Source organism: Lepisosteus platostomus, chromosome 4 (assembly GCF_059453375.1).
Source record: "Lepisosteus platostomus isolate fLepPlt1 chromosome 4, fLepPlt1.hap1, whole genome shotgun sequence".
Classification (NCBI taxonomy): Eukaryota; Metazoa; Chordata; class Actinopteri; order Semionotiformes; family Lepisosteidae; genus Lepisosteus; species Lepisosteus platostomus.
In genome coordinates this window covers 13,604,418-13,632,064 of record NC_142614.1, presented here as the reverse complement: position 1 = coordinate 13,632,064, position 27,647 = coordinate 13,604,418, and the positions used below count along the sequence as shown (strand labels likewise).

General features: G+C 41.3%; 2 protein-coding genes and 1 long non-coding RNA gene across 9 annotated transcripts in view; 2 read left to right on the top strand and 1 right to left on the bottom strand.

Annotated features, from left to right (window-relative positions):
- bmpr1ba (bone morphogenetic protein receptor type 1Ba) overlaps positions 1-6,440 on the top strand; it is a 159,904-nt gene extending 153,464 nt beyond the window's left edge. For all 6 annotated transcript variants that reach the window (XM_088628616.1, XM_088628613.1, XM_088628614.1 and 3 more), the window contains 6 exons: positions 988-1,126; positions 1,857-2,049; positions 2,964-3,261; positions 4,462-4,637; positions 4,951-5,081; positions 5,629-6,440. In XM_088628616.1, coding sequence (XP_088484742.1) covers positions 988-1,126; positions 1,857-2,049; positions 2,964-3,261; positions 4,462-4,637; positions 4,951-5,081; positions 5,629-5,754 — 1,063 coding nt within the window. In that variant the 3' untranslated portion in view covers positions 5,755-6,440. The remainder of the gene's footprint in view (positions 1-987; positions 1,127-1,856; positions 2,050-2,963; positions 3,262-4,461; positions 4,638-4,950; positions 5,082-5,628) is intronic.
- Positions 6,441-13,522: 7,082 nt separating this feature from the next.
- LOC148672748 (netrin receptor UNC5C) overlaps positions 13,523-27,647 on the bottom strand; it is a 177,983-nt gene continuing 163,858 nt past the window's right edge. For both annotated transcript variants that reach the window (XM_088628611.1, XM_088628612.1), the window contains 5 exons: positions 25,032-25,265; positions 23,184-23,333; positions 22,204-22,368; positions 18,131-18,309; positions 13,523-16,639 (listed from right to left, as the gene is read on the bottom strand). In XM_088628611.1, the coding sequence (XP_088484737.1) occupies positions 16,480-16,639; positions 18,131-18,309; positions 22,204-22,368; positions 23,184-23,333; positions 25,032-25,265 (888 nt within the window). In that variant the 3' untranslated portion in view covers positions 13,523-16,479. The remainder of the gene's footprint in view (positions 16,640-18,130; positions 18,310-22,203; positions 22,369-23,183; positions 23,334-25,031; positions 25,266-27,647) is intronic.
- LOC148672749 (uncharacterized) lies at positions 16,498-18,877 on the top strand. Its single transcript, XR_015935865.1, has 2 exons — positions 16,498-16,635; positions 17,379-18,877. It is a non-coding gene; the product is annotated as an uncharacterized LOC148672749 (long non-coding RNA).

Genomic DNA, 27,647 nt, shown 5'->3' with positions numbered 1-27,647 from the left:
GATGTTAACTGTAGAAAAGTAATAGAAGGTTTAATATGCTCTGTGCATTGCTTTCCCAAAACGCCCCCTCCTCTGCTCTCCCTGTGCTGCAGCTGATGGAGAGAAACGTGATGAACGAACACAGCCTCACATGGGGCCCCAGAGAGAGGGGGTTAGAAAGCAGTGACTGACCCCATCAGGCATTTCAAATCTGTTCAGTTGCCATTAGGTTCTCCTCATGTTAGACCTTGTGTTAGAGAAGCTGAAACTACACATTCTCACTGTTTTTCTTTGGTATTTCTGGTTTTAAACGTGTTTTATTTTGCCTTTTAGTTTGTGGTCTACACTACAGTATGTATATAAGAAAGGCCTTTTGCTGAACCTTTCACATCTGCCTAGCTCTCTGAATAAAAAGATCAGTATTTTTATGCCCAGATCTTCCAGAAAGCCTGCTTTCCTCAAGAGGTGCTTTTATCCTACCTTTTCAAATTTCCACCAGTCTGTAAAGAAACACTACTTTCATGACAGTATTCCAGTTAAATTGCATCTGTGGCACAAAAGTAAAAGGAAGTCAGGGGATTTCAGTTCTGCAATGACCTGACCGATCACTGTCCGCGAAAGCCCCAGTTCTGTGTGATATAGGTACAGTATGAGTACCTGGGTTTCAGATGTCTTCCACACAGAATGCAAGCACATTGTGAAGTGAAGCAATGTAATTGTCCACTTGTTATTTTGCCAGTACTTCTCCTAGTTCAAGAATGAACTGTGGCTCTTTGAGGGCAGGACTGGAGTGTAATGCTAGTACTATTAAACCATTATGTATTTGCTTAATGTCGATTTTTATTTTCTATGTGATTAAAGAAGATTTTTTTTAGTTTTCATGTTTAAATGTCTTAATGGATACAATTCAGTCTTTGGATGTGTGTTAAAAAGGAAAAAATAAGAATAAGAAAATACAGTTGTGCACAACAGAGGTATACTTTGCTTATCCCAGGCTTTCTCCCTCAGGTATAAGAGGCAGGAATCCAGGCCTCGGTACAGCATTGGGCTGGAGCAGGATGAGACATACATTCCTGCTGGGGAATCCCTAAAGGACCTCATCGAGCAATCTCAGAGCTCGGGCAGCGGCTCAGGGCTCCCTCTGCTGGTAAGACCTGAGAACTTCCAGCCCAGAACTTCCTTTTGTTGGGAGCAAAATGTGGTCCTTGATATTGGGACAACACTACCTGTAGCTCTAAACATTTAAACATTTTTCAATAAATTCATATTATTAAGCATTTTTATTTTTATAATTTCAAAGAAATATAACAACAACATAAGTAAAGGTTTATTACTGTATAACTTAATGGGCGTAAGCCTTTGCGCTGTTATATTCTATGCGTGACTTTTTAAATGACAAATCCATTAAGAAAACAGCTGAATGCCAGCTGAAACATGGCTTTCACTATGAACTAAAGCAATTCTCTTGACTCACGCAATGTAGCAGTGTTGCTACAGACAGTGCTGCCACATGCTTATTGGCAGGGTTAACTGGGGGTGTCTAAGTTGCTCCTCTGTGCTATTATGTGTGTGTGCTGTAAGATGGAATGGTGTCCAGTTTGGGATGCTGTCCCATCTTGCACCCAATGGTTCTGGATCAGGTTCAGAATCTCTGCAGTCAGGAACCAGGAATAGACAGTGGGTGTAGTTCAAGTAGGCCATACGTCTCATACTGTAGTTCATAGTGTCCATAGATAGTGGATAATGTCCATAGACACACTCAGGAAATGTAGAACTGATTGAGAAAATGCTAAATTCCCAAGGTTTGAAAGCTGCCCCTGTTTCGCTGGCAAGTGTCGCTGGCATTTACGTTCCTGTTTAAAAACCCTGCCTGTCAGGTGCAAAGGACCATCGCCAAGCAGATCCAGATGGTAAAGCAGATCGGGAAGGGGCGCTACGGAGAGGTGTGGATGGGGAAGTGGCGAGCGGAGAAGGTGGCAGTGAAGGTGTTCTTCACCACTGAAGAGGCCAGCTGGTTCCGAGAGACCGAGATCTACCAGACTGTGCTTATGAGGCACGAAAACATTTTAGGTGAGAGGAAAACACAAATGTGCATCCACCCTAGGCAGTACTGGGATACAGCGTTCTTGTGGCCCTGTGGTTGAGATCTGCAGTCCAGTCCCACGCCATGTACAGGGTGGTGCTGTGTTAGAGAGCATTAGAGAACTGCTCCTTGTGTTCCTTCTTCAAACAGACAGAAAATCACACAAAGGAATTTGTAAATCCCTCCAAGGTCTGTCAGAACAAATGACATAATAATAATAACATCACTTTATTAACCCTTTACAATTTCTTGCATTAGGAATTATCTTTTCGCATACCCCAACTTGGTCTCCATGAAGAGAAATGACATTTCTCATTTACCAGTTTCATCATATTTATTATTTTGTGTTTCTGTTAACTGTCCTATCTGTTGTATATTTAGTGCCAGTCCTCTTCAACACAAATGAGGAAATAGTCTAGATTCATTGCCAATACATAGAAAGAACACTGCACTTGTATCTAAATGTATTCAAAATGGGACAGATCAGACACAAAGCTACTTGTATTTTTCCAATACTGTGAAACAGCAACACAGAAAGATGATCAATAAAATCATTTTCCCTTATCTCTCTCCCTCTGTATAGCCACCCCTCTAGGTCCCACTATATTCTCATTCAACCTGTCTGCTACAGTTGAGCTCATTATCTTCAATCCCATTTCAGCTGCTCCTATGCGTTTGAAGCTACTGTATGTCCATGTAACAAAATTACCTCCTCTGCGCATATCAATTATTGAGCGGATGTCTTGTTTACACTCTTATTGGATCGTTAAACTCTACATCATAATCCTTGACTACTTCTCATTAATGCTCACTACTGTTTTCTAAGCTGTCAAGTAATTGAAATGAGAACTTCTGCCATTTCAGTTAATCAGAAAACCTTCTACACTCTGTGTTGAATTAGGTTTCATCGCAGCGGACATCAAAGGCACTGGCTCCTGGACGCAGCTTTACCTGATCACAGATTACCACGAGAATGGCTCCCTGTACGATTATCTGAAGTCCACCACTTTGGACACGAAAGCGATGCTGAGGCTTGCGTACTCGTCTGTCAGCGGCCTCTGCCACCTGCACACAGAGATTTTCGGCACCCAAGGAAAGCCCGCCATCGCACACCGGGATCTGAAAAGCAAAAACATCCTGGTGAAGAAAAATGGAGCCTGCTGCATAGCTGACCTGGGGCTGGCTGTGAAATTTATAAGGTAAGAGCATTCTTCTGCAGCAAAAAAAACAGCTTGTATACTTCACACAGAGTTGTTTTCTAGAGAGGCTTAGACCCTCACCTGGATGTAGTACTTGTGAATGGCATATTCTGTGCTAGTCAGCTCTTGTCTTGGTCCTGGATACCCCCACTGGTTGAGGATTTCTAAGAGTCTTCAATCAAGAGCACACAGAGTGTGCAGTTTCCTGAACAAGAAAACAGTCATTGCTTTGTTTCCAAGCCAGCTGAGCTGGTCTTTCTTACATGAATAAGTCTGCCAAGCATTTCAGTGGCCTTTTCTCAGGTTGAAGTGAAGTTGGCTGCTCTTTGCACTGCAAAGGATTGTTATTTCAAAATTAATCCACCTGTTCCATTCCATCTCTCCGTTTGCTCGAACCTGTGGCTACATATTGTGCATGCCTTCACAGACCTGCCTAGAAATGTTCTGTGGTATTGCAATGGCTCCAAGCTCCAGTGGAGCTGCACTGCAACCCCTGTGCAATTGGCACTAGAATTCTTCTCTTTTAAAAAGAGAAAAAGAGAATGATTCTAAAATGATACAGAATCCTTCAGTGTATACAGTGTAGTCTCCAAAACTTGTGATACAAACTCTCCAAAGTAATACATTATCACAGTGAAAGGTAAGGTTGACATTTTAGTCTGATTTGCTCTGAATTCATTTTTTAATGGACACTATTGTTAGGAAAGTTGAAAGAAATGTTGAGGATATATTCTTGTCTTTCAAAGGCATTTATTAGATGATTCTAAAGGATGTGTAACAGTGTCTGATACTTGTTAAATTCTGCAGGTCTGCATATTTTGATCTGTTCCATTTTCAGAATGCTGCCATGTACTGTACCTACTGTACCATTATTTATACTTCCCCTTGGTTTGGTAGCTCCATGGCAGAACATATAAAAAGCTGAAACCTTGAGAGCATTATACAAATGCTTTTATTATATTTTAGTTGTGTGTTTTGTACTTCTGTAGGAGAAGCCGAAGACAAATTTCCACAGCAGTGGACAATAAAGTATCTATTGGCATTTGAGTGTGTGGAAAGAGTTAACTGGGATGTAAATGTATATTTTGTGCATGCATAATCAGAATGATTTAACCATGTAACTGAAGTTTAATTCACATTGTTAGTCTTAATGGGTTGTTATCTTCAAACCTTACACGGAAACTCTGTGTCACTTCGCAGTGATACCAATGAAGTGGACATCCCTCCAAACACCAGAGTGGGCACCAAGCGCTACATGCCACCGGAGGTGCTGGATGAAAGCCTGAACCGGAACCACTTCCAGTCCTACATCATGGCAGACATGTACAGCTTTGGCCTCATCCTGTGGGAGATTGCAAGGCGGTGTGTCTCAGGAGGTGAGCCAGGCCATTATGTACTTTCATGCTCTTTTCAGTCTGCATCTGCTTGCTCTCCTCTCTTCAGTCTCTCTCCGTGCTCACACGCCTCTCTTCAGCTTGTCTCTCTGCTCGCACTTCTTTGTTCAGGCCATTTCTCTATTTTATCTCCTCTCTTTAGTCTCTCTGCTCACTCTCTTCTCTTCAGTCACTCTCTCTCTGCTTGCTCTTCTCTCTTCAGTTTGACTTTCTGCTTTCTCTCCTCTCTGTAGTCTCTCTTCACATGTTCCAAGATCTTTCTCATAAAGAGCTCCTGTTCTGTCTGGTATCACAGGTATAGTGGAAGAATACCAGTTACCCTATCATGACCTGGTGCCCACTGACCCCTCATATGAAGACATGAGAGAGGTCGTGTGCATCAAGCGCCTGAGACCGTCCTTTCCCAACCGATGGAGCAGTGACGAGGTAGAGTAAAAAATCTGAAGATCTGATTGTCCATGTACTGAAACTAAGTAAAACAAGGGGAAAATAGAAGATGGGTTGATGGAGTTATGATGCCATGAGGGGCTGAATTCCAGTTTATTTAAAAAAACAGACTTCTTGCATGGACATAGGAATTAAGTCCTGACTGTTTTGTGTTTGTTCCATTTCTTGTCTAAGTGCAGTAATGAATACGTATGTACTATATTTGATCAAATCAAAAATCTGCAATTTAGGCTGTTGGTTAATAGAAGCTGTGAATTTCTTTAATAGGAAATTTTATAGCTAAGCATACACTACCAGTATGTATATTTTGTGTTTGCAATACAAATTTTGATTTATCTTGTCAAACTGAAAGACTTTTGAGAGTAGTCTTAAATGAGACCGTCCTACAGTGCATGCAGTTTTGGGTTTTCTTTAAATTTGTGGATTTACCTTCTCAATGACTGCTGCTACTTTGACCGACTCTGCTGTAGTGTGAGAATTAAGGCAGCAGGCCGCAGCCCTGACGGTACCTGTCATTTGTCCACAGTGCTTGCGACAGATGGGGAAGCTGATGTCAGAGTGTTGGGCCCAGAACCCGGCGTCGCGCCTCACCGCCCTGCGAGTGAAAAAGACTCTCGCTAAGATGTCCGAGTCGCAGGACATCAAGCTCTGATCAGACGGTTGTGACCGTGAGAGGAAAGGCCTGTGACGGTTGCTTTCCCCACCATCACAAACCCACCTTCAACGGGCCTGGCCAGGAACCAGGGAGGCCAGAGTCCTTCTGCAGCTGGGCTGCGCATCAGAGAACAGGCTGGTGTGGACACTTGGGAGTGCTGCTTTTTAGAAGAAAAACAATAAAAAATAAAAACAAAACATTGTACCTGTGGGTGATACCAACACCCAGATAAATTTGCTTGAAAGCCACAGAAACATAGACGTTGAGTGATCATTGAAATTTGCTTTCCATGAAAGCCTTTTTAACCATCTGATCAGCTGGAAGCTTCTGGGCATATGGTATATATCTGGATTGCTGGTGCCTGCTGGGTGAACAGAGACACCACTGTGCCTAGAGAAGCAGAAATGTATTTTATTTTTTGCTCATCCTCAAAGTCAGATGGGATCCTGAGAAGGAATATATCTACAGTTTTGACAATCTGCAGCCATAGCACAGTGTTTGGGTGTGTGAGTAATCCCTTTTCAGATTTGCCAAGCTGGAGTTTTCACCACAGTAAGGGAAAGCTCCAAATCTGTCTGTACAAAATAATCATGTATTTAAAAAATGGGTGAAACTTAGGAGATAAGAATGAAAGTAATTTATTTTACTGGGTCTGTGAAATGTTATTGATGCTGAATTCATGATGACACAATGAATTCCATATGTTAATCGCATGGACCCTTGTGACTATAGGTCACTGATGCCCAAACAGAATGTCAGAAGAGGGTAGCTTGGGCCTCCTTAACATCCCTCAAACAGCAGACATATGTTACTCATTCAATAACTGCCCGGGAATGTGCAACTCCGTTGAGTCTGAACTCAGAATCACACAAAGTGAAGCTGCTGTATGCCAAGTTATTGTATCTCATGTGAAATAGATATGTGTGTGAAATGGCATGGCTTTGACATTCTATATGTCTGTCGTGTTATGGATGGAATTGGTTGCTATCATTAGAGGAGCTCTGGGGCTTTCTGGCTATCGTGTTCCCCTTGGTGGTGATCTCCATTTTTTCCAGTTCACTGTGAACCTTGCGTTTTGAACTGTGCTGACCACATGGCAAATCAGCTGTCTCTCTGCTGTTATTTTTCCACTGGCAGTCAAGAAGCTGCCTGGATGTTCATTCACTAGTTAACCCTCAAACAGCTAGCTCAGGTTTTTGCCCTTTGTTCTGCAAATAAAGGTGTAATGCCTTCAATGAACAAGTACGGGACATGGAGTTTGGTCATCAATGACTGGATTGGAAAACATACAACACTCCTTCCTGTGCTGACTGCCTCTGAACAGCTGTTCATGTTCCAAGTCACTCGTGATTGAGGAGCAAGGTGATGGCCTAACATTACCTCCTTATCATAACACCTATTCTATACATTGTCTTCACCTGCATGGGATGTCCTATGTATTACCCTGCAGGTAATTTTCTTTTGAGGGGAACCTTGTTAACTAATTCATATTACTTCATAATGGCCAGATTGTAAAAGCCCAGTCTGGAATTTACCCAGGAAAACAGGATTAACACCACTCCTCTTATGAACAGTGCCATGGGATCATTAATTAGAAATATGTCAGCAACCATATCTCCCTGCAGCTCACAACTGACATCTCACTGAAGCTAAGCAGGTGTGAGTACCCGGATGGGAGACCTCCTTGGAAAACTTAACTGCTGGGGGCCATTAGGGGGCGCATTCCCCGCAGTCTGTGTGGGTCCTAATGCCCCAGTATAGTGACAGGGACACTATATACATACAGTATAGTGTCCCTGTATAGTGACAGGGACACTATACTGTAAAAAGGCGTTATCCTTCGAATGAGATGTAAAACCAAGGTCCTGATTCTCTGTGGTCATTAAAAATCCTAGAACATTTCTCGAAAAGAGCATCCTAACCATTGGCTTTTACCAATCAAGACTCTGTAGATAACTGATAGCTGATGTGTCCCCACTGATAGCTGATGTGTGGTGAGCATACTAGCGCACTATGGCTGCCATCGCATCATCCAGGTGGGCGCTGCACATTGGTGGAGTCCCTCCTTTAAGTGGAATTTCCTAAATAGTGTACACTAGACATTCTGGTCCAGTGGGAAGAAGTTCACTGACAATACTTGCAGAAACAACGTAGTTTTGCTTGGAGGTCTCCCTTCCCAGCCTTGTTTAGCTTCTGAAATCTTCCTTATCTCAGCTAATCCCTACATCCAACAAGATTTCCAAAACTGCAGTGGCATTTCCCGTTTCCCAGACGGAATGCACCTCAGCCCTTATTAGATGTGTGGATTGAAAGATGGTGAAAGTAGAGCAGGCTGTGTTGTGCAGATGGGATCCTGCCAGTGGAGGGTGCTGTACTATTCCTACAGAGTGGCATGTGCTTTCCCCAGCACTAGCAGTTTTGGCAACTTGTGGAGGCAACAAGTATTTTAATACAATGAGGTGTTTGGTTTTCACAGATAATGTTATTTTTGTATTTGTAAATAATATTGCAAGTCTTGAAGCTAATGCTTATCTTCAGTTCTCTAATATATATTAATATTATGGACTTGAAAATGTAAAGTATGTTGTTGTTTTTTTCCGATTCTGTACAGAATGAAGAATCCCTGCTTTTCTGTGGGTCTCTGTGCCTTATTTAACCTGTATATAGCTGTAAATGAGAGTGACTGTATATGTATTATAAATAATGTATGTTTCATGGTTAACATTCCCCTAATAAAATGGTTTCAGTCTCCAACCACACTTGCTAGTGCTTGATGGGTTTATGTTTTGTGTTTTGCGGTCCAAGGTACAAAAGACAAAAGCTCTAGGATCTCTTGTGTCTTTTGGGTTTATTTCCCAGTTTTGCTGTGAGGTACCTTACTGAAACCTTAATGTACTTCATGAGATATGCTGTGCAATTGTTTCTGAGATGCAACTAGTTAAAATGTTATCTTGATGAACATCACTGACCTCTATCTTGAAATCGCAGGTAGTTAATATAGGAGTCTCTGTCAAAATTTAAGTGGTTTAACCTGTACCCATCTTTCTCCCCACAGAATTCAGTATCACATATGTGGCCTGGTAGAAACAAGATTATGGACTGTGGCAGGTTGCCATGGCATTTTTGACTCTTCTGTTGCTACATAAGCAGGCAATCTCGGCTAGTTTTTGGTTGTGATCATATTCATAACCCTAGGAATGACTGGCTCTTGTCAAGCTCAAGCTGTGAGCTCCTGGATATAGGCGAATGTAATTAACCAAGTTATTTACAAGTATAGTTCAGGTGGGTAGCTGCATCAGCATGCGTAGGCTGCAAAGGAACAAGTAATAGGTTTATTCCATGTTGAAAAGAGAAGAAAGAAAACACATCGTTTCGGCCGTGGAGCCTTTTTCAGATGTGAGAAAGACAGGGCAGTAAGCAAAGGTAATGTAGCGGGAGAACAAAAGCTGGGAGAGAGGAGGAGTGAGGGGCGGGAGCAGGGGACAGAAAGAGAGGCCAATCAGGAGGTGTGAAGTCAGGATAGGTGAAGAGAGCTGTGAAATGAAACCCACAATGAATAGAGAGAATTTAGAAGAAAAGTAGTCTGTCGTTGAGAGAAGGGGGAAGGTGTGGTCCTAGCTGCAGGATAATTTTAGTTTCTGTAGTCTTTCTGATGTATGAGTTAGAAAAACCATCTTTAAAAACACAGATGGAGATATTAGTGTGATTGTGGCTGTCAGAGGTGAAATGAGAATAAATGGGCTTAGAGAAATGTTTAATCTTCACAGCCCTAACATGTTCTCTGAAACGGTCTCCGAGTCTCCTTCCTGTTTCCCCAATATAGATGGCTGGGCATTTACTGCAAGAGACACAGTAAATAAGGTTGCTGGAGGTACTAGATGCCATCTGAGTAATCCAGAATTGTCCTGAGGGGCCTTGAATGAGCGTGGTGTTAGATATGCAAAATGTTAGATATTTACAAGTATATGCTAAGGCATGTTGCTCCCCTGAAGCACACTTCGATTCAGTCTTTTTTAATAGCCAGTTAAGTGTTAAGCAGTTAGGCTTAGTGTACTGTTGTATCATTGTCTGAGTGTCTTTTTGTCAGTGTGCTTATTTCTATCTTTTGACTTTGGCCCACTGCAGTTGTCCTACTTCCTACACTTTTACTACAGTGTTGACCCTTGAAAGTGATGAATGTGGAGACTGAGGCCTTGTTTGTTGTATGGGGAAGCTATACCCTTGAAATCCACTGTAAAGACTATTGTTGTCTGAAGAGGTATGATAAAAGGTGACTTTTTTCTCTGTGCATTCATAAATTCAATTTTGAACTCAAAGTTTAATTGCTAATAGCATCTTAATTTACATGGTAATTGATATTCAACATTTTCTGAAAACCTGTTGTCGATTAATTTCTTATATGCCTGTAGCTCTTCTCATCCTAATATGTCTTAAACCTTGCATATAGCAAATGATTTTTCAATTACTCTTGGCCCTTTAAGAAAACGGAGGACGGCTGCCTACAGTATGAAGGGGAGGGGCAGGTTTTCCAGAAAAAGGAAGAACTGATATTGTTTAAATCCGCACCGCGGGAAAATAAAAAAAAAGGAATAGCAAGTTTCAGGGAAAGTTATGTCCTTTTTTCCTGCATAAGCGCTTAAACCGTGTTTGTTTTTTCCTGTTAATCAAAGGTATATGTTCTGAAGTCCTTGTTACGCTTTGCTGTCCCAAGTCGTATGAACGAGCCAGTTCTGGGGAGCGCGCTGCTTTCGGAGTTGTATTCAATTCTCTACCCCCCTCCGAGTATCTTCAACATATACAATGATTTATATGTAACATATAAGGACAAAAGATGAGCATTGGATTTGTGAGCTTTCTTTCGGCTTCCCCTATCGTGTGTAAAGATATGCGTTCATGCATGTGGTGGCAGTATTTTTTTACATTATTCTAATTCCTAGCAAACGCATGAAATACACCGAGAAACCAATATAAACAAAAACAACGGACTCATTTGGTATCCGTATAGTAATAAGCAAAAGCACATACATACAGGCAGAAGCTGCCGATATTATGAGGTTTTGTGAAGCTCTTTCGCATTACGCATGGGGAACTGAATTGGACACGACACCGGCCCTCTAGCTGTGACGTTGCTCCGAGGAGCCGGAGACGGACCTCCTGACTTCAGGTGGGTTTGTGTTTAATATATGAGACTGCAGATTGCTTATTTTTGCATTTGGGTGGATTTTATGCGAAAACCAGGCATACACTTCAGAATTATAACTGTTGATGGGTGATGTTGAAAGCCCATCTTGAAGTATAGGACTGAATTGCCCCGTTTGTAGTATTTCGAAGCGTCCTCCCCTTACATTAAAAAAAGCAATCGTAAAGGAGAATGTTGGCCTTTCGTCTAGTCAGTTTATTACTGATGTTATCTTTAGGTTAAGCGTAGCCAGCTATGATCTCGGAGAAAACCCAGAAGGCAAATTTTATGGGTCACAGCCAAATGGGACATCCTAAAACGGTTATGTGAAAAACGCATAATAAGATGTACTTAAAATTTAAGTTAAATAAAAACAATGATTCCAGACTTCGTACACAATTTTCACGACACTTCATTGTAATATACGGAAAGGTTTCGTGAGGTTTACTATAAAATAATGACGTTAAGAAATTTGCAATTATGGCATTTAATGCCGTCATTTCCCATCCAATTATCAATCTGTGTACACTTGGAATATTTTGGTGCTACAGGTTTTCACGCATGTCTTGTGCTGGGGTGACCAGAATTCCTGCTTGTTTGAATCGCACGGCAAGGTACCCGTCGTGATTCTGCTGCGCACATCTGCAACATGGGATGTGTAAATACTTGTTTCCACTTGGCTATGAAAGCTTGAAAATGTTTAGTGAATCATATTCATGACTTGTGTCGCAAGATTCGTATCATATCGTGACCTTGGTTTGTTTTCTCACCCCCTAGTGTTCATCCTCATTATTGCAGTGTGATATCGAAGCACATATTTTCCTGCTCATACACGTCCAGGGTGCTGATATTGGTGTTTCACTCTGTGAGTTGTGGTGTACAGTATGTCTTCTCAAATACCTGAGCTCTTGTATTCTCTCTCTTCTTCATCTTATTTTCAAACTTATGTGCCTTATCTAATTTACTCTGGCTCGCTGTAGGCTGGTGCTCAGACATTCTCTTTTTTGCTTCTCCTGTACAGTCCGTATTTGTCAGGTATCACAAGCGTTATTCTCATTTTTCTGCACTGGTCTTCCAATGCAGCAACTTCAGATTGAAACTGCCTTCCTGAATAGACATGCACTGTCCATTCTTTTGCTCTAAACAGACTGTGTGAATAAGATTTTCTTTTCGTAAAGCGTTATGTGTTTTATGTAAAACACCAAAATAGTCATTTTTTCCCATTTTTCTGCTCTGGAGGAATTTAATCTTTTTGAGCCAGTTTCATATCCTGTACTGGGAATAGACCTAGGGATTATGTGATAAATTACATTTACATCTCAAACAGTGAGGTACAGTATACTTTAGTCTAACACGTTTTCTTAAATTCATCAGCTAACCTCCATTATTTCTAATACATGCAACAAGGTATTTAGGCCTTAAAGACTAGAAATCATGTCGAGCTTTATTGATTAAAAATCATCATAAATCTTCAGATAAATTGTTCCTCTTATGTGCTTAAATTAACACATTTGCATCATTTAGAAAAAATAGAACAACATTCCTACTTGGAATGAATATAAAGAAGGAAATACATGCTACAAAGAGGGTTATTTGGGGAAAAATTAGTGTAAATTTATTTAGAGAAAATTTTATTATTTAGTGAAAATAATCAAATTCAGCTTATAATACATTATCTGCTCTAAATCTTGATTAAATGCCGAGAGCCCATTTTTTTAAAGAGCCCATTTTAAACCAAATCACTAACCCTTCACCAACAGGTGAATCTGGAATGTGGCATCGTGCAGTTCTGTTTCCCAGACGCTGCTTGGTGTTATTCAGGGGAATACTGCATCCGAGAACTGTGTTGGGAATTAATTTCTTCCAGGTGGTTTGCTTCATGAAATTGATTTATTAGGATCGTTAATCTAGGCGCCACTCTGAAAGGGCCTGTGGCGCACAGTGCTTGTTGGAAGTGTTGTCTTTGTGTGGGATGTGTGGATGGTGTCGGGGAGGTTGTGAGTGGTGGGCCGTGTTCCGCTTGTAGTCTGTATTACCACGAGTCAGTAGTGGAGCGACACTAAGCTGACTGGCCATGGCGGTGAATCGGAGCAGAGAAGCTGGTTGATGACAGTGGAGAAGTGTGAAGTAAATGGAAAGGAAGCAGAAAGCCAGAAGCTTGCGTTTATTTTGCTCCATGTTATAAAGAATTTAGGAAAATGTGTTCAGCTAAAATCCGTTTCACCTGTTTGGTCTGTAGAAGCTCAGTAGGCGACTTTTTTTCCAAGTGTTCCAAGGCTAAAAAATGGTTTTCTAAATGCTGTTGTTTCAACTGGGACAAGTCATAATGGTAACCAGTAAATGGGCTTTGAAATGGTTGATTAGTGAATCCCAATGCAATATTGTCCAATTATATTGGAGCATTTGGTTTTTGCAACAAGTGTTCCTGAAATTACTTGGAGTATAACTGATAGTGTACAGCCATTGGGTTGAACGTGGTATGAAGGGAAGGGGGTTTCTCTCTTCCGCCTGGATCTGATCGTGGAGGGAAAGGAAGACGTCTGCAAGATTTGAAAAAGAAAGCATAACAGCGTGGTGCAAACTGTATTCAGGTGTTGCTTATAAATATAATTTATTACTTGTTTAAAAATTCTTTCTTACACTTTGTACATAGACTTGACAGAAGAGATGCAAGCATTTGCAAGAAACTGAGTTCTGAAGCGTGCCAGAGGAAGTGACCCACACCATCACTATACTGAAAAAGTAAAAAGAATGCAATTGCTAGCACTTTTCTGTTAGTACATTTTATAAAGGATGCCAAGTTTGCATAGTAGACACAGCTTTTGAAAATCAGCCAGCTATTACAAGAGGGAAAAATAACAAAAAAAACTTAACTTCCAAACAGGTAACTTGTACTATAGTTAAATATATTGAAATAGAAATGGTCAAATGTCTGAAATTAGACCTCTGTACATCATAACTCATTTACATCATTATCTAAAAAATACGCCAAATGTTTTGTCTGTTTTCGGTTTCCCTTTAGTGTATTTTTCAGTCTCGGTGTTGAGCCACATGCATTTTGCCAGATGTGAGTGTTTAAACATACAACCCAAGCAGGTACAACATCTGTTGCCAAATAGACCAATAACAACAGGCGTAGCGGCATAAGAAAAAATCCAAAATAAACACATTTGTCCTTTGAATGATGTGTGATGATTGTTGCTAGATGGCTGCAAAGAAATACTCTGAATCTGAAACTAAGAGGCTCTTGGTTTCTCTTGGATCTGTATAAAACAGGATTGCAGTACCAAACCCTAATTGTTATGAACAGATGTGTGTGGTTCAGATGCTGTGCTAAGGATTCATGGTGTGTTGGATTGAACTGCATATCCCAGCATTGTGTGTGGTTTGTGGTACAGCTGTAGTCTGTGAGTTAAGGTCCAGGAAGGTGAAGGAAGTCGGTTTCCTGCCTATGTGTTATTTGACACTGACACATCCTGTTCATTTTATGGGAAGGTGGTCCTATTATTTTGGCTAGTGAGTGCACTTTAATCTATCCCAATAGTCCAGAAACAATGCTGGTACAGAAACGTGGTCTCTTCCCTCGACAGTGTCTTCACCTCCAAGTCAAGACGTCTGACTACCGAGACGTAAAGACATCGGCTAATCACAGTCATCTCAAAGAAGGCGAATGCTGTTGGACATTTAGCGATCATCTTATTTGATGTCTTGGTGTATTAAAAGTACTGCTTTTAAAATTTTGTAAAAATGGCAACCTTGGTGATGTGCACAGAGCCTACTTTCTATGTGTTTTTGAAGAGTGTTAGGTTTTGAAATCCTCTGGAAAGTTCTGTAGGAACACTGATGCATAGAACTGTCCTCTTCTGTATTTTTAAGCACATATAGCAACTGTACACCATTTGTGAATAAACCTCATCCTGAAATTCAAATAACTGTATGAAAGACTATGTTAAGAGCCCTTCAATCATTTCAATACAACAAGAAAAACCTAGCTCCTATTGTAATACATTAGTTAATATTGTAATCTGTTGCAAGCTACCCAGCCATGTGGTTGAACTCGATACCCTGGCTTCTTTCAAGAAAAGTTGGATGAGATCCTGGGATCAATTAACTACTACCAATGCCCTCCTCTCCTTTGTAAGCTTTCTTATAGGCTTACAACTGCTTGCTCTCTTTTAACTGTCTAGTCTCTTCTTCAATGACGAATAAGTGTTTGATTGTATGATTTCTGACACTAACCTATTCTCGCTGTTCCCCAACCTTTTTGACTCTAAAACACAAGGGCCTGGAATCTTCCAGCAAAAGAAACCTAAAAGCTCAGATTAATTGTTAAACCAGTCTGGCAAAAAGTCAGTTAAATTCTTAGATTTAACTCTTGCAAGTGTTGCTTTTTTGTAGAATCGTTCTGCTTGCATATCTTCAGAAATGGTTATAAATAGAGAAGGGTTCTTAGAAAAGTAGCCTAATTTTGAAATTCTAAGAAAAACTAAAAACTTTTACTTATTGCAAGATAATTCATACATTGGGTAACCAATTAATTCTGCCTGGCCACGGTGTGCAAGGTGTTTTTTCCCGAGCCATCTACCCAGGTATTGTCTTAAAGTGGCTGCTGATAGTGTTCTAGATGCACAATAATGTTGTAGGCTCGTCTTTATTGATAGTGATGGTTCACTTTTGTTTAGCTCAAAATACTGTAAAACAGACAACTATAAAAGTCTGGGTTAACAAATTGTGACTTTTCAAATTGTTTATAAATCAGTAATCAAGAAAAAAATAATTATAATAAGAATAATAGTAAAAAGTTTACAGATACTGCATTGAACTGGTATATATATTTACAGGTCACTAATGGATCTTGTAGTCACAGAGTGAACAAGTCTATTATCTGTAGCTGTTCTTCCATTGTGCCACCAGGTGGCAACAGCAAATAAGAAAATACGGTATAAGGAGCAATGAAAATACAACCATGATATAACGTAGCATAAAAATACTTTTAACAATGAAAGAAAATATATAAATAAATGTGATTTTTTTTATAAATGTATTGCGTACAGATGTAATTTCAGGTTAATGGAACATGAAGAATGAGGCGCAGGAGACTTTAAATGCCGTATTTGGTTATCCTTCAGACTTGGAAGCTGGGAAGCATGTCAGGATTATACCACAAGTTCTGTTTCTTTACACACTTCCACAGCGAAGAGCATAAATGCACTAGGAATCGGGATTAGGAAAGTTCATCCACATATATGGATAGCAGAATAAACCGTTCCCTAGGAAACTGTATAAAGAACCAAACCAACCAAAAAAATTATCTGTACCAAGGAATGTACAGCCCAGGCTAACAAGAATATCCTCAGTTTTTTTGTAGCTCAGAATCACAGATAGCGCATGATTTGAATTTCATAAGCTCATAGAGAGGATCTTTCTCAAAAAAATGAAAGACCTTTTGTTATTTTTTTAAGAAGAAATGACTGGTGGGGATCCATGAGTGTTTGTGTGTTTTCTGCCATGTTGTCATCTTCTCGCAAGTTCTCCAGCCACTGTCAGTGTTCTGTTGCCAGGGAGACCACCGTCTCGTGCCTGCCCATTTCCTCCAGGACAGCCGCCAGCGTGCTCAAGTTCCCATCAGGAAAGTGCTGTGCCTCCCAGAGATCCAGAATGACTCCAGTAGGGCTGGACTTGGTAGCAAAGTAATTCAGGTACCTAGGAGGAATAAAATGTTTTTCATTTGGTGATGAACTGGTTGGAAGTTGTAAAGCAACTGCATTTTAAACATTTAAAAAATTGTGTACATATTCCCAGTGCATTAGTGTTCTTTACCAGTTTTTGGGGGTGCTATTGAGTCCACACTGGTTTGCTCAATAAGCTTTAATATGTTGTGTAGATGCCCTGCATCTCGCCATAAAGACACATTGTGGACATGGGAACAGTAAGTGTCATTCTTGGGGTTTTTATTACTTCTTTGCAGAAATAATAGTTCACTGTTAAGAATACTAACCACTGTTCTCCCAGGACTCTATAACTTGAGTAGCTCTCAGTAAAACAGGACAGTTAGGTCCTTGTCGGAAATCCCAGTGACCACGAAGGCACCAGTGATGTGCTGGAGCTGTTTCCCCTCACTAGGGCACAGCACTACCTAGTGTGACACTCGGCCAGATAAGAAGAGCCCCTGGGATTGCAATAAGGCCACTCTCATCACCTCATCGTGTGCGAAAACACAGAGGCAGGCCACAAGGTGACGTTTGAAGTGACCGTTCAAAACTGTCCATGGGTAGTGGGGATAAAATGTAAATGAGAGCAACAGAGCAATGAATGAAAAATAAAAACAAATTGTAGTCCTGGAGCTAAGGGCGATCAATCCTATCAAGAAAAATCATGCAGTCACCATAACTGCATATAAACATGAGTTCTCTCTTGATTTAAGCAAATCTTTTTCGGCTAGCTCTCCTCCATCTTGCTTGCTTTGTGGCGCAACCCAGAGGGGACGAGAATAAGATGGACGCAGCCCAGCCTCCCACCCGCCTGTCTGCCTGTCAGCACAGCTCTGAGCTGAGAGACACAACTGCTGCCACCGATAAAAGCGGCCCCTGCTGAGATGTGAGCTCAATAGCTGAAAACCAGTTTGGTCTCTTTTCGCACTGCAGCTAAACAGATCGAGGACCCACTCCTGCCTTTTTTTTTTTTCCATTGCTACCGTCTCCATGTTAAAATATGTCCTCCCTGTGAATTGGAGCTGCTTGGAAGGATTTGTTTTTTTTTAGAAAAAAAATGAAAATGGCTAGATCTCTGACATGTTGAATACAGGCAGCACCCTTTGTGAAATTCAAAAATCACCTCCTCACTAACTCTGAAGCTGGTCACAAGAAATTCCCGTGCCTGCTCTTGCTTCTTCTTTTGAGGGGGTGGTTAGTGGTACCACTGGGATTTTAAAACTGTAAAAAGAGGGTGAGAAGAACCCTGATTCTGCAAGGACACTGCTGCAGAGGCTGTGCACCTGCTAAGACGCAGAAGAGAACTCAGACTTGCAACAATAGCAGTTTGCCTTTGTAATAACTGCCAAATTCTGAACAGATCCATATTGTCATGGCAAATGTCTGTTGATTTCCATCCAGTCAGACTAGGAACCCAAGCCTTAATCATCGCCACCCCCCCTTCCCCTGCAGCACTCCAGTGGTCTTTGTGTACTGGCCTTACCTGTCCAAATTCAGCTTATGCGCCAGCATCCTCCAGTCATTGCCTCTGGTCTGTGGGGCGTCCAGACTGCCACACAGCTTCTGCCGGATGGAGAGGGGGATTCGGAAAGCATTTGGTCCCACAAGAGTTGTTATATTGCTGGCTGGGTCCATGAGGGATGTGTCAATGCTCTGAGTGTCCTGCAATCAGAAGCACCAAGTACTGGAATCAATCATTTTGAGTAAAACAATCTGTGGACCTCTTTAATGTCAAGTGAGACCTTTCTTAACAAGCGTGCAGTTCAGTCTGAGGAGCAGTGTGGTAACCAAGGCTCTGCTACACGACAATGGGCTGGACTGCTGATACAAATAAAGGGACTGGCCTGCTTTTTCAATCCATTTTAAAAAATCAATTTTATTTATTTTTAAATAAATAGGACGACCTCTCACAACAGTGAAACAGGCAGTTAGATGGTAAGATGGTCAAGGTATCTATCTCCACCTTCCTAAATTGCGTCCTGTTAAGCCCTATTCTCTACATTTTCAGAACTGAATATCCTATTCTAGTCTCCATAATGCATGTACTGTATTGTGCACACTGTAGTGGATACTTGTAAGGATATTGTCAATTTTACTGTAGTTTGACCCTGTTAGGTTTGATAGTTCCATCTTGATTGACTCTAGTTTGATGCTGAACATTTTCATTGGTAGCCATAATGAGATGAGATGAAACTTTCCACGTTTCCTAAATAAAACACACCTCATTACAGTGGCTCATCAACTTTTTTTTATAAAACACAAAACACATTAATTGGAATGTGTGACTCCTCTGCACTGATTCTGTTAGAATTTACATCCCAGAGATGAGAAGCATCTGGTCAAGTTTGTGTTTTTCCATTACCTTTCATTTTTTTTCTTTAACAGATTACAGTGCTCCTTCAGAGCTGTTCCCTGTGCCATCACTGCACCCACTTATTCTTTCAGAATGTTGGCTCATTCATTATTTAACCAGCTGTGACCCAAACTGAACACTTAGACCCCAGGTTCTGATGGAAAAACATTGCAATTTTCCTCTCACTTTAAACAGACGTCCTGCAGCCAATTCAGAGTGTTTTAGATATAATTATCCCTGTGCAATTGCATTTAAAATGCACTGTAAAAGCATACTGCAAATCCAAACCAACAGGCATAGATGTAATGTGTTTCTGGATAATAAAACATGATTCTAAGGAGGGTAATCTTAGAACATAAGGTTACAAACAACAGGAGTCTGTCAGTCAGCCCTTTTAGCACATTTGGCTGATAGAAGCTAATTGATCCAAGGCTGTCATCAAGCTGGTTCATCAAGCTGGTTCAAGAAGGAAGTATTGACTTTACTAACATGGCAACTTGTTCCAGATTCCAACAATTCTTTGTGTAGCAAAGTGTCTCCTCTTCTCAGTTTTAAATGCACTTCCACATCGTTTCCACTGGTTTGTATTTCACTGTTGATTCTGAAGAATTTCGTCATGTTGACTTTGTTCATGGCTTTAAGGACTTTGATTACTTAAATCAGGCCCTCCTTCATTCAGTCTTCTGTGTTAAGGACTAAAGAGATTCCATTCTCTTAGACCATCAATGCAGGACATTCATTTAAACCTGGGACTGTGTCTGGTCGCTCATCTCTGGACTGATTACAGAACAGCATTTCTTGTGTAAAGGCCTGCAAGTAGCAACATGCACATTGTACGAAATGAGTAAGAATGGTGTTTTCTGTGTCTTATTTTGTCGAGGTAGGGCATTCACTGATAAGATGATTTCCATTGCAACAACTACAAAGTTTCAGAACCCCTCCTTAACCAGGAAGAAAAATTCCAACAAGAAGGACATTTTACAACTCCAAAACATAAGAAAAATAACAAACAGCAGCAGCTTCATTTTCTCCAATAATGTAACATTCAGATTCCCGCCATCCTTCTTAGATTATGAAGACAAATCCCTCTTCCCTTGTGCTAATGTCACTACACTGCATACTTCAGAACTTGGAGTTGCCTAACATTTACTTGTGAGTGAACCCGCTGTCATTCTGAAGGAAAGGAAGGGAAAGCCCAAACATGACCAATCCAGGCCTCATAGGAAATGGAAGGGAGCTGCAGGTGTATGAAAGGGCACACACTTCACATTGTTGTGCCGCATTAACATGCAATCAGCCTTCCACACTGAATCAAAGGACATCTAATGGTTTCACCATCTCCAAAGCATGTCTGACCCCTGCTGGTGTGAAATCAATCTGAGAAGGGCTTTTCAGTGCCACACCTTGAGGGCTAAGCATCAATTCCTCCTTCACCACTGTATAATTTATCAAAACTACATTTTTTTCGACCTTCTCATTCAAATCTCCAGGCACTGCTTGATAATAGATGTCTCATTAGGAATATTTCTATGCCGGAATCCGATACCAGTATGTTACTTTGATTCAAATTGCTATTAAACTACTTACATCAAATTTAAATGATTAAGTTGTACAATAAAATGGTTGATTTTTATCTGAGGGTTGATAAAAATTGGTTTTAAAGGAACAAGTAGGAGCTCTTTTATTTTCCAGTCATATTACAGACCAACAGAGCAAGAGTCAGATTTTACAGAATAACAGAAGCATGACTGGTGATACGCTGGAATGGGATCAGTTGTACGATGCTGACAGATGTGCATATCCATGAATCATTCAGTGCTGTACAATAGGATGGCAAATACTGCCACAAAACCAAGGGACTTTACAAATAAACTGGACACTCCTATATACAGTACATGATGGTATTTCATCATACCATCATCAGATTTTGTATCGGGATGACCATAACATCTTGGCATGAGCATTCAGTTAATAATACATCCTACAGACAGCTTGGGATGAGGCTCCTTCTGCAGTGCTGATAGATAGCGTGTATAGTGTTTTTTCTGTGTGGATCTCTCTGAATACTTCCTTTTGAATGACACTAACTGCTGAGTCTTTCTGGGCCCCTGTAGAACACACATGAAAGAAATCGGATTCAGATATGCTAAATGGTCTTACTTAACCCCTGTCAAGTTCCGAAAAGAAGGAAAGTTTTGAAGGGGCCTGTACTTTCAAGACTGCTGGCTGTACTTAATAAAAGAAGGCTGCTGGGTCAATGAAAGAAATCCAAGATGTCTCTATTGTGGCAGTTTTTCAGATTTCAGCAGCTACTAATTAGCCCCTTTGGGCAAGCGAGCTATAAAGCCTCCCGATGTGAGCAGTATCAACAGTCTGGCATGCAGAAGCACTGGGGCAGTACACAATCAATGACACGGACCACAGCCACCCCTCGTGAACGAATGAGACTTGTTTTATCAACTGTGTGAACTGGGGCCGTCTGGGAGAGAATCAGCCTCTTCCCCTCTCCTCTCTCGAGGAACTTGCCCAGCGCCAGAGACAGGTGAAGTACCGCAGGATAAAAGAAACCGACACCAGCTGAAAGATGTAATGAGCTTGTTTAGCTCTAAACAGTGTCGGTCTTCACTAATACACAGTAGGTGAGCAAGTGGTAAGAAGATTTAAATGTATCGAGGTCATTTGCTCTATTTTCAAAAACTGTATGTACAGAATATACTGTATAGGATGCCTTTTTTTGAGCGTGTATGCTTTCTAACCTTAGAATGGAAAGCTGCTTTACAAATGGCTCTAGGTCATAACACAGCGCTTTCTTTTGCTAAAGTTTCAATCTTGCTTTACTCTTGTCATCCTAGTAATACAAAAGCAACTGCTGGCATCAAAAGCAGAACTATGAACCTGGGTAGGAGTAAGTAAAACACTGGCGGGTTCTACAGTATATTGAGAGTTAGAATTAAAAGACTCATGTTTAAGTGTGCCCTCATATATTGGAAGTGATGCCAATACTATTGGTAGAGCAGTTGCTATTGCTGTTATCAGGAGTATTATTGTCACCACTATTACACTCATCAACATCAGTTCAACAGCTACAGGGGACTAACAATGCTACACTGCTAGCAGACACAGATGTGCACTCCGAGGAAGTTAGTATCCATGAAAACCACCCCTGGGGAGAAACCTAGGGCTCTGGTAGTCAGCCTCTTTACCTCTGACAAGGTGCTGTTCAGCTGGAATATCTGCCCCTCTCCTTCCACCTGCCTGACGCACAGTTTGCAGGCCAAGTCCACGGTGGACAGGCTGAACCGCTCCAGTGTGAAGGTGCAGTGCTGGTTCCGCTGGGATCCGCTCCAGATCTGGTAGAATGGAATTTCCTAGGAGCACAGAGATGAGAAGACCCACATGAGAGAGAAATTCATCCCGCTTTTCAAATATAAACACTTCCTTGTGTTTATCGACAGACCTCTTCTGCTCCAGAACACGTAATTCAGTATTCAGAATTCGTCTAGCTAATCTGCAGACAAGAGTAGGTAATTAGAGACATTAATATCTACACACATACTGCTCAGACTTGTTAGGCTTCTTCCAGTGTCTAATTGGAAGAAAAAAAATGTTAAAGACTGAAGACTGACAATCTATTTAACACACAAGGGCATTTTTTATTTCGGAATAAAGTTAGAAATACAAATTCCTTTTTTATCATTTGTGTTTCTTTTCAAAAATATCAGATGAAAACCACAACAAATTAAAAACCACAGCAAATTAATCAACAGAGAGCCATGTTTACATCTTTCCTAAAGATGGCCCTGGCAGTCTGCGGTAGGGTAGAAGCCCAGGTGGGTCAGAACCACGTTCTTGTCTTCCACCAATACAGATCACTAAAGAGCAGAACAAACTTTAAATGTTATATACAATACCGCACAACTTGAAATAACGTAAGGAAATGAAGTATGTCAAGGTACTATTGCAATGTAAAAAAGCCCATCTGAGTGTATATTACATAAGTACTGAATACTTGTTTTATCTTCTTGAGAGAGTGGCAGTCATTCCAAACTCTTTAGTTTTGGTACAACATGAAGCAAAGACTCAGCTGGTCTTTTCTCGCTTGACTGGAATCACTCAGTGCCTGCCTCCTGTTCCTGTGTGACCCACGCCACTTGCCCTGGGGGTGGCTGGTTTGTGACGCTACCTGATACTTGGCCAGAAGCTTGCTCTTCCAGAGGGAATGTGGGATGTCATGAATGGACAGCCGGAGGTTATGGGTGCTGTCCTTGAAGTGAAGAGTCTTTGGTTCATCCAAAAGCTTTCCACCCATCTGCTTCTCCATCTGTAGAACCTCCTGCATGACACCAGGGCGGCAGTGTTAGAGTCAAGTCTCACCAGGGGTCTCCGAATGCCCCTCTTCCTGGCCTGGCCATGCTCTCCTCCCCCCCTCCTGCCTTGGCATTGAAAAAATTGAGGATGTCGCCCAGCTAAAACCAGCCAGCATGGCTGTTGTGAAACAGAAAACCAAAAGCTAAAAACAAAGAGGGGAAAAAATTAAAATGCTCTTTTCCTTGCTGACTGCACCGCCTAATCACATGCCAAACAGCCTGTTTAAATCGTCATTCGCACTCCTGATACTTGAGCCTTTCTCTCCCACATGCAGACAAATACAACCACATACGTGCCCCCTGACACATTGCCATTACTGTCCTCACTTGATATAATACTGTAATACCATTCCAAACAGCACCCCCTTGTGGCAGGAGGACAAGGACTCCCAAACATGAGACGTGAGAAGTACTACAACGAAGAGTGACTGGACAGTGAAACGGGATTTCCTAAGTACCAACAGAACTCAGGTGGACCCTAAAAGGTCACCACCACACCAATAAAGCCTATTTTTTGTACAGTGTATTCTTACAGGTCTGTATTTATGTGTGAAATGTTAATGAATCCACATCATTTTATAATTGTTACAGGTCGGTTTAATTAGTAAATGCATATATTCTACAATCCTATTGTATCGAGCTGATTCCCATAACAAGCCAGTATTATGAGTCTGCAAGAGTTGCAACACACGGCCAATGACTGCCAAGTCAACAGATATACAGTATAGCATGTGTATTTGTGTCTGCTTTCCACAGTGTTTGTTGTGTTACAAATCTTGCCCTTGCAAAAGGACTGCTCATTTACTGTAATAACATTTTACTTAGTTGCACATCTTGATGTGACTCGTCTTTCTCTGCTTCTAAAGTTGGGTTTAATAGAACTGTTAAATACTAAAGAACACTGTATATTCTACATCCAGGGTATGTGACGACAGAGCGTAATTGATCTTGCTGTCTACATGCAGCAACCTGGCAAGCAACAGCTGTCAGACATGCCAGTCAATAGTACTTGACTTGAAGGTGTCAAAGAGCTTGAAACTTGTTTATCAACAACTATAAAAAGCAGAAGAAAAAATAACACACAGCATGATTTCATCAAACCATTCTCCGTATAGTAAACAAGACAATGCTTAGTCTCAGTGGCAGACTCAGTGTGCTCTGCTCTGCCTCTTCCTCCTTGACAACCCACAGCTTGTTCTGTTCCCTACTCTGCCCCCTCACAGTGCCACTGTCACCCTGTGATCATGACAGGACTCCGCTGTCTCTGCTCCCTGATGAAGAGGCTGGAGATAGCAGCTGCCATCAAGAGCTCAGCTCGGGAAATGAGACAGTGGGTGATGGAGGCTCTACAACACAACGCACAAACTCGCCTCACCCAGATCTTTGCAAATGACAGCCTTTTCTATAGGAAGTCGAGACTGAATCCAGATCCAGTCCAGCAATTGTCTCTTGACCACTGTATATAATTTAAAAATAAGAATTAGGAGAATGCCTAGTCTCATAATTGTTGCTCTATAAAACAGTGTTCATGTTCTGTCTAATTTGTTTTTATTTGCATATGCATCAGGATGTACTAACTGCCTCTGAATGTTATCATTCAGATGGCAGATGAACCCAGTTTAATTTAATTAGCCAAGGCGAGTGCACAATCCCGCCCGCGCTACCTTGAGGGCGTCCTGAGTGTCGTCCAGGCAGTAGACGCGGATGTGGTACTCCAGACTGCTGCAGGTGATGGGGCCGAAGATGGCCAGCTTGAGCCGCTTGGCAGCCGCTTTGCTGATGGACTGGCCCACCAGGCAGTAGGTGCTGAGGGTCTCGGTGAGGATGTGACACGCCTCCATGTCCATGTGGATGTAGCAGGGGGTGGTGAAGTTTTCCTCCCCGACGACCACCACGTCCTGTGGAAACACACAGCGTCAGCGGCTCAGGGTCTGCAGAAGACCAGGGACTGACAACCACAAACCACAGGTTCTACTGATCAAACGCATTTTCACTGGCACCAGGAAACATCCTAAATATTATTAAGGTATAGTATATTTATTTCCTTGCTTTATTTGTAAATTTTTCTATTGGTCCTCCTATAGTGTAATCTAGTGTCATCACCACACGATGGACAGGTGTCCTGTCCAAGATTCTGTCTTGCCCTGTGTTCTGTGCTTCTGAGATGCCCCAGCTCTGGGCTCCAGGCACTGGACCCTGGCTCCAGTTCCACCAGGAATAATGGATGGATGGACATCTGCCTGCCTCAGGTCATTGAACATCTTTGCAGTAGAAGTGCTGGGTTAAGCCACATCCAGAGGAACTGCCAATGGATGATGGCCATATAAATTGCAATCATATGAAATGTATTCTTTTTTATCTGTGTTCTTCTGTACAGATTCAAGCTGTGATGCTTTTCCCTGTTAGTTGTACTGCTTCATTATTTATAATCCGTATGTCTGCATAAGCCAAGAGATGTCATTAATTTTCCCTGTAACACAAGCAAAAGGAATTAAAACACTTTAGTCTGGGCATTGTACAGTAGCATTATGATTGGTTATTAGTGTCTCTTAATATGTCTGAAGAGAGGCTGAAACCACTATAGCAGGAATAATTGGAGAAATTGTCTAATGCAATGTCTTATTTGTTGGCTATATTTATTTTGTTCCTTAGTACCAAAGCTCTTGTTAAAACACACACATGGACACAAAAAATTAGTTTTTATTTGTGCTGAAAAGGTGCCAAGTGTTTTATTACATTTACTGGTGTCATCTACTGTATATGCTGTGTCAGTTTGTGCTAAAATGAAATACAGGAAGAACAGTATTCCTTTGACTGGCCTCTGTAGAAAGTAAGATCAGAGGTGGATCTTTATCTTTATTCACTTCATCGTTTCCCATCACAGTTGTGATCTGGCAGGTCCTTAGTGATTGTCCTCTGACATGCTCTGTTTCTCCATTCAACTTCTCTGACCGGTGGATCTTGCCAGGCACCTGGCTACAATACTGTCAAGCACCAGGTATGTTTATTCTTATTTTAGCTAACAGGGTTTTCGGTAATCTCTGCTTCACCAGGGTATTACTTGTGGAAGAAAGTCCACTGTTAACTTTTTAGTGCAGGTGTACATTAGCACCATAGTCTATGTCTCAGAAAGAGTCTCAGAACGATTGAGAGTTGAACTCAAATTCCCTGATATCCTTCCAACCCTGCATCTTAACTATAACACAAGTGAAGGCAGGTGGATTAGTCGCCAAGAGAAAAAAGAGCAGCTTTATTTTGATGTTTTACCACTAGAGGTCAGTGTTAAGACTTTTCAAACATCTTTTTAAAATCAGTGACACTACAGAATGCAACGGAGTTCCGGGGCACAGGAATACAGCAAATTGATGGTATAAGTGTGAATTATTTTCAACCGCAGCGTAGACAATTCCTGATTGACTGCTTAAGATTTAGGCCTCTCTGCAGGGGGGATGACTTCTTCAAGGGATTATAAAGAAGAGCCTATGAGAATAAAAGACTGAATTACAGTATCTTTCAGTGCAGGCAAAACATAAAATTACAGCTGCCTTGTATGCTGAGATAAATGACTAAATATAGTTATTGTCAAACTGAAGTGTTGCTCTTTCATGTATGTCTGCAAGTTTGTTTGACTGCAGAAAACAACTTTAAAGAAAATTCCAAATCTAAGACTTCTCTTTTTTTAATTTCTGCAGGGCTCCTAGTAACATTTCTTTACAGGTTAATAACTAAAAAAATAAATACTTGCTGCCTGCTTTTTCTTTTCATCTGTCTTATTTACATATAAATGAATATCCATTGACACTATTACTGTAGTATTATTTTCAACTTATTAACTGGGTCACACCCTGTCATTAAGTATCTAAAAATACAGCATGAATGCAGAAGGGTTAGACTGTAAGACTCCTTTGGTGCTTTTTCTGTGTACACATTTTAAACAAGCAGACAGTGAACTGTGTACACAGATCTGTCATTTGTTCAGGGCCAGTAAGGAGCAAAAGGCTACGACAGGTGAAGGGGTATAATCCAACCTCAGACGCAGGGGCAGCAGCACGATCCCTCGGCTACTAATCTCTTGAAATCATTTTTATTTCATGCATGAGGCTCCACAGAGGAGGTGCAGCCACAGTTAGGCACCCCCCCCCCCACTGGATCTCAGTGGGATGTCAGTGGGACACCTCTGCTCTGAAGCAGGTTTCCAGTTTCCAGGTCCCCCGACTGGCAGGCGCACATTTGTGAGTTGGCATTTCCTCGCTGTGAAATGGGCTTCAGGAGACGGAATA